We start from the raw sequence: 6,914 nt of genomic DNA, 5'->3' as shown, positions 1-6,914 counted from the left end.
AGTAACTATATTGTAGTAATTAGTTTTGTAGAGTACTGTACAACTTATTATCCACCTAAGTTACACATTACTTAATATAACTATTACACCACGACGACGCAGCTATTGGACTTGCTGCTTCCAACGTGCGACCACCATCACCATATAATATCACCACGGTACGTATTTTAAAATCATTTTACTACAGTATTATTTAACGTGATACTGTATGTACCATAAACGCTTCTTCTATACATGTGGAGATATTTAGTAGTATCCAAAATAAAGTTTCAGTCACCATGAATTCAACTCTTTAATTAAATAAAAATACTAACAAAGCATGATTACATTATTATTGAATACTTTTCTTCTTCTTCTTCATATTTGGAGCCAACTTCATATGTGAAGACTCTGCTCCTCCAACTCTGTTTTGCTAGCTCTACTGTATTTGGTTGTGTATTATTATTCTATTTATAGTTATTCTTTTACAGAGAATTTCCGTACACTATACCGCCCACACCCGCCCGGTCGCACAATGACAAGGAACTTCCCCCACCATTAGTTATACATCATAACATATATATAAACGTTTGTGATTGGTAACTATCATGTTAATAAACATGACATAACAACGTATTTATAACCTGCGTTAATTCCGATACTGTGTTAGGACGGATATTTCGTCGAAACATTTCTCCATATTTCAATTTCAAAACTGTTAATATTGGTATGTACTATAATATATTGCTGTAATATAAATAACCGTAGAGTAGGCGTACATCAAGGTAAGTTCTGAACCATAAAATCTATATTCCCCTAAAATCAACAGTAGGCCTAACTACTTTTAAAATAGAAAGCGTACAAAAGATTGATTCCCGTAACGCGTCATTGAACCAATTGGACTTTCTCGACAGTTCTAGCTCTCTACTACATCGCCAATTGGACCTTCTCGACAGTTCTTGCTCTCTACTACATCGCCAATTGGACCTTCTCGGCAGTTCTTGCTCTCTACTACATCGCCAGTTGGACCTTCTCGGCAGTTCTTGCTCTCTACTACATCGACAATTGGACCTTCTCGGCAGTTCTTGCTCTCTACTACATCGCCAATTGGACCTTCTCGGCAGTTCTTGCTCTCTACTACATCGCCAATTGGACCTTCTCGGCAGTTCTTGCTCTCTACTACATCGCCAATTGGACCTTCTCGACAGTTCTTGCTCTCTACTACATCGCCAGTTGGACCTTCTCGGCAGTTCTTGCTCTCTACTACATCGCCAATTGGACCTTCTCGGCAGTTCTTGCTCTCTACTACATCGCCAGTTGGACCTTCTCGGCAGTTCTTGCTCTCTACTACATCGCCAATTGGACCTTCTCGACAGTTCTTGCTCTCTACTACATCGCCAATTGGACCTTCTCGGCAGTTCTTGCTCTCTACTACATCGCCAGTTGGACCTTCTCGGCAGTTCTTGCTCTCTACTACATCGCCAATTGGACCTTCTCGGCAGTTCTTGCTCTCTACTACATCGCCAGTTGGACCTTCTCGACAGTTCTTGCTCTCTACTACATCGCCAATTGGACCTTCTCGGCAGTTCTTGCTCTGTACTACATCGCCAGTTGGACCTTCTCGGCAGTTCTTGCTCTCTACTACATCACCAATTGGACCTTCTCGGCAGTTCTTGCTCTCTACTACATCGCCAATTGGACCTTCTCGGCAGTTCTTGCTCTCTACTACATCGCCAGTTGGACCTTCTCGGCAGTTCTTGCTCTCTACTACATCGCCAATTGGACCTTCTCGACAGTTCTTGCTCTCTACTACATCGCCAGTTGGACCTTCTCGACAGTTCTTGCTCTCTACTACATCGCCAATTGGACCTTCTCGGCAGTTCTTGCTCTCTACTACATCACCAATTGGACCTTCTCGGCAGTTCTTGCTCTCTACTACATCGCCAATTGGACCTTCTCGGCAGTTCTTGCTCTCTACTACATCGCCAATTGGACCTTCTCGGCAGTTCTTGCTCTCTACTACATCGCCAATTGGACCTTCTCGGCAGTTCTTGCTCTCTACTACATCGCCAATTGGACCTTCTCGGCAGTTCTTGCTCTCTACTACATCGCCAATTGGACCTTCTCGGCAGTTCTTGCTCTCTACTACATCGCCAATTGGACCTTCTCGGCAGTTCTTGCTCTCTACTACATCGCCAGTTGGACCTTCTCGGCAGTTCTTGCTCTCTACTACATCGCCAATTGGACCTTCTCGGCAGTTCTTGCTCTCTACTACATCGCCAGTTGGACCTTCTCGACAGTTCTTGCTCTCTACTACATCGCCAATTGGACCTTCTCGGCAGTTCTTGCTCTCTACTACATCGCCAGTTGGACCTTCTCGGCAGTTCTTGCTCTCTACTACATCACCAATTGGACCTTCTCGGCAGTTCTTGCTCTCTACTACATCGCCAATTGGACCTTCTCGGCAGTTCTTGCTCTCTACTACATCGCCAGTTGGACCTTCTCGGCAGTTCTTGCTCTCTACTACATCGCCAATTGGACCTTCTCGGCAGTTCTTGCTCTCTACTACATCGCCAATTGGACCTTCTCGACAGTTCTTGCTCTCTACTACATCACCAATTGGACCTTCTCGGCAGTTCTTGCTCTCTACTACATCGCCAATTGGACCTTCTCGACAGTTCTTGCTCTCTACTACATCGCCAGTTGGACCTTCTCGACAGTTCTTGCTCTCTACTACATCGCCAATTGGACCTTCTCGGCAGTTCTTGCTCTCTACTACATCACCAATTGGACCTTCTCGGCAGTTCTTGCTCTCTACTACATCGCCAATTGGACCTTCTCGGCAGTTCTTGCTCTCTACTACATCGCCAATTGGACCTTCTCGGCAGTTCTTGCTCTCTACTACATCGCCAATTGGACCTTCTCGGCAGTTCTTGCTCTCTACTACATCGCCAATTGGACCTTCTCGGCAGTTCTTGCTCTCTACTACATCGCCAATTGGACCTTCTCGGCAGTTCTTGCTCTCTACTACATCACCAATTGGACCTTCTCGACAGTTCTTGCTCTCTACTACATCGCCAATTGGACCTTCTCGGCAGTTCTTGCTCTCTACTACATCGCCAATTGGACCTTCTCGGCAGTTCTTGCTCTCTACTACATCGCCAGTTGGACCTTCTCGGCAGTTCTTGCTCTCTACTACATCACCAATTGGACCTTCTCGGCAGTTCTTGCTCTCTACTACATCACCAATTGGACCTTCTCGGCAGTTCTTGCTCTCTACTACATCGCCAATTGGACCTTCTCGGCAGTTCTTGCTCTCTACTACATCGCCAATTGGACCTTCTCGGCAGTTCTTGCTCTCTACTACATCGCCAATTGGACCTTCTCGGCAGTTCTTGCTCTCTACTACATCGCCAATTGGACCTTCTCGGCAGTTCTTGCTCTCTACTACATCGCCAATTGGACCTTCTCGGCAGTTCTTGCTCTCTACTACATCACCAATTGGACCTTCTCGGCAGTTCTTGCTCTCTACTACATCACCAATTGGACCTTCTCGGCAGTTCTTGCTCTCTACTACATCACCAATTGGACCTTCTCGGCAGTTCTTGCTCTCTACTACATCGCCAATTGGACCTTCTCGGCAGTTCTTGCTCTCTACTACATCGCCAATTGGACCTTCTCGGCAGTTCTTGCTCTCTACTACATCGCCAATTGGACCTTCTCGGCAGTTCTTGCTCTCTACTACATCGCCAATTGGACCTTCTCGACAGTTCTTGCTCTCTACTACATCGCCAATTGGACCTTCTCGGCAGTTCTTGCTCTCTACTACATCGCCAATTGGACCTTCTCGGCAGTTCTTGCTCTCTACTACATCGCCAATTGGACCTTCTCGGCAGTTCTTGCTCTCTACTACATCGCCAATTGGACCTTCTCGGCAGTTCTTGCTCTCTACTACATCGCCAATTGGACCTTCTCGGCAGTTCTTGCTCTCTACTACATCGCCAATTGGACCTTCTCGGCAGTTCTTGCTCTCTACTACATCGCCAATTGGACCTTCTCGGCAGTTCTTGCTCTCTACTACATCGCCAATTGGACCTTCTCGACAGTTCTTGCTCTCTACTACATCGCCAGTTGGACCTTCTCGGCAGTTCTTGCTCTCTACTACATCGCCAATTGGACCTTCTCGGCAGTTCTTGCTCTCTACTACATCGCCAGTTGGACCTTCTCGGCAGTTCTTGCTCTCTACTACATCGCCAGTTGGACCTTCTCGGCAGTTCTTGCTCTCTACTACATCGCCAATTGGACCTTCTCGGCAGTTCTTGCTCTCTACTACATCGCCAGTTGGACCTTCTCGGCAGTTCTTGCTCTCTACTACATCGCCAGTTGGACCTTCTCGGCAGTTCTTGCTCTCTACTACATCGCCAATTGGACCTTCTCGGCAGTTCTTGCTCTCTACTACATCGCCAGTTGGACCTTCTCGGCAGTTCTTGCTCTCTACTACATCGCCAATTGGACCTTCTCGACAGTTCTTGCTCTCTACTACATCGCCAATTGGACCTTCTCGACAGTTCTTGCTCTCTACTACATCGACAATTGGACTTTCTCGACAGTTCTTGCTCTCTACTACATCGCCAATTGGACTTTCTCGACAGTTCTTGCTCTCTACTACATCGCCAATTGGACCTTCTCGTCAGTTCTTGCTCTCTACTACATCGCCAATTGGACCTTCTCGGCAGTTCTTACTCTCTACGACATCATCACCAATTGGACCTTCTCGACAATTCTTGCTCTCTACGACATCATCACCAATTGCATTTTTCATTACTGTTGAAAATATAGGCCTACGGTAGATTTAAAAATATTTTTTTTCTCTCTTTATAGTGCAAACTATACTACTGGAACTTAAGATGGAATACCAGTTTACACAAGGTAAAGTAAAGGAGAGTCCCGTGTTAATTCGGAACGTAGGGGAATGTTTTTTAGAAGCTCATCATTGTGTAGTACTGTAGGGTGGCTAGTTCCTTTCCTTAGTATTTTCAGGTACTCATTTACAGAGTGCATGGGAGTTGAATCCAGGTCTTTCTGAATAACAGTCAAGTGCCTAACCACTCGACTACCGCAACTCTGCAAGGTACTGTACATATGATAGTCTTTACATAAAAATGCTCATAATTGTGAGTGCGCCATCTTTGGTTTGGTGATCGACATTTATGGTGTTTAGTTTAAGTGGAGGGAACCTCAAATGAATTATCTGTTTATCTTAATACACCAGCTCAAGTCCAGATAAACCTTAAGTACCGATCAACAGAAATCAAAAGTCAGATATTGGACTGTTCCACTGGATGCTGCATCTATTGCCAAGAACATTCTTGTGAGCATGCACCGTCAAGGTTGGTGGTTGAGCTACCTCTGCGTAACGAGGATGAAGGTCGAACAGACACTAAACTTACAAATAGACTGCTTATCGGAATGAAAAAAGGGTAACATTTTATTAACCCAAAATGGATGATTACATAGAAATTGTACATTATTGCTGGGTTTCCATCGCAAAGGACGTACCTATGCGCACCACAAGCAATTTGACCATTCACGACGTGATGAATCATACTTGTGATTGGTCAACTCACTTTCGTTGCGCTTACGTGCGGTGCGTCCTAGTGGGAACCTAACTTAAGCGTGATATTCGAAATACGAAAATGCTCAAAATAAAATGTTCATAACCTCAACATATAATGGTGGCTATCAATACGTTTAATGAATCCATCTTCATTCACATTCTGGTTCCAACTATTACACCTACGTGCATTTAAGCCAAGGTGCGACGAAAGTTAGGACAGAATGAACCACCGTTCTTATTTTAAGTTTGGTTTCCACTAGGACGTAACGAAGTAAGCGTAACGGAATAATCCATCCATCGTTTATGATTGGTCAAATTACGCCCTAGTGGAAATCAGTAATTACGTTCAATTACTTGCGGATAAGTACGTTGAGTTTTACTGGAAACTTCAGTCTTATAGATTATTGACATGTATTCTTTTTTTCTACAGACTTCTCGTAGAATATGCTGCAGAAGGTTTGTATGCGAAGCGACGATGCGATACTCCAATCTACTATCACAGCTCACAATACCACATCAATCATGATCCTATGAAAATTGAGAAAGACCAGTGGGTCAAAATCTTCGATTATCCTGCCTTCCAAGACCAATTCATTAGCTGGTATACCCGTAAACTCATAAAATCAGATATAGAACCTTTCAAGCGACACAAGATTTTTTTCAGCTTTGGACAGAGATGGCAACCATATCTGGAAAAACACAAAGAGATGGGAGAAGACAGACCTCAGCCTACTACGTTGGACTCCTGTTTAGTGTCAATGAGTCTCGTTCCACTGAATGCGAAAGAGATTGTCATGGCCACAGAGGCAGGTCGAAACTGTTCCGAGACCATTTCGATGGGTCTGAACCAGAACTTTTTGTTTTTTATTTAGAAGGATCACCGCAGGTGTGTTCTTCTCGACAGGATGGCACAGAATTGTCGAAGAAAAATTCAAGACCATGAACAAGCTAGGCAATCGTCACAAGAACCCGAAGAAAACATGATTCTGTAACAGAATTCGATAATCTTGACATTCTGGGCCTACAAGAATCGATCGAAACCCGACAAAATGATGTTATGCAACGATTGTTATGCAATTAAAAAATTCGTAAACTCGTTTGTTTCCTGTATGAGCGTACGTCGAGCGATACGCGTCTGTAAATTTCTAAGAGTTGCAAATGAATTGCCGATTTTCACCTGAAAAATAAATACGAAGTGTCCGAAACCGATTACGATTAATGTGTGTCAAACACTATGTAATAATAGATGAAGAATAATAATAAATAAAATACAATTTACAACAATATACAGTGCTGTACCCAGTAATATATATCCTTG

General features: G+C 44.1%; 1 protein-coding gene across 2 annotated transcripts; it reads left to right on the top strand.

Annotated features, from left to right (window-relative positions):
• The first annotated feature begins 4,800 nt into the window (after positions 1–4,800).
• Positions 4,801–6,800, top strand: LOC144850629 (interferon regulatory factor 4-like). Of its 2 annotated transcripts, XM_078707963.1 has the most exons (3): positions 4,872–4,908; positions 5,252–5,459; positions 6,027–6,800. In XM_078707963.1, the coding sequence occupies exons 1-3, from the start codon at positions 4,887–4,889 to the stop codon at positions 6,466–6,468; spliced, it is 672 nt and encodes a 223-aa protein (XP_078564089.1). In that variant the 5' UTR covers positions 4,872–4,886; the 3' UTR covers positions 6,469–6,800. The 2 variants fall into 2 exon arrangements, 1 of the variants encoding a protein (XP_078564089.1); XR_013614099.1 differs by lacking the exon at positions 5,252–5,459 and having other exon boundaries at positions 4,801–4,908; positions 6,027–6,158.
• Positions 6,801–6,914: the final 114 nt, after the last annotated feature.

This window comes from Antedon bifida, chromosome 8 (genome assembly GCF_963402885.1).
Source record: "Antedon bifida chromosome 8, ecAntBifi1.1, whole genome shotgun sequence".
Classification (NCBI taxonomy): Eukaryota; Metazoa; Echinodermata; class Crinoidea; order Comatulida; family Antedonidae; genus Antedon; species Antedon bifida.
Note: the sequence above shows the minus strand (reverse complement) of the source record. Positions and strands in the feature narration are given on the sequence as shown.

What these genes read in the sequence shown, in the direction of transcription:
- LOC144850629 (XM_078707963.1), top strand. Translation starts at nt 4,887, where the DNA reads ATGGAATACCAGTTTACACAAG. An exon ending in GGAATACCAGTTTACACAAG is followed by an intron (nt 4,909 to 5,251) that starts GTAAAGTAAAGG and finishes TTAATACACCAG; the next exon opens with CTCAAGTCCAGATAAACCTT. An exon ending in CTTATCGGAATGAAAAAAGG is followed by an intron (nt 5,460 to 6,026) that starts GTAACATTTTAT and finishes TTTTTTCTACAG; the next exon opens with ACTTCTCGTAGAATATGCTG.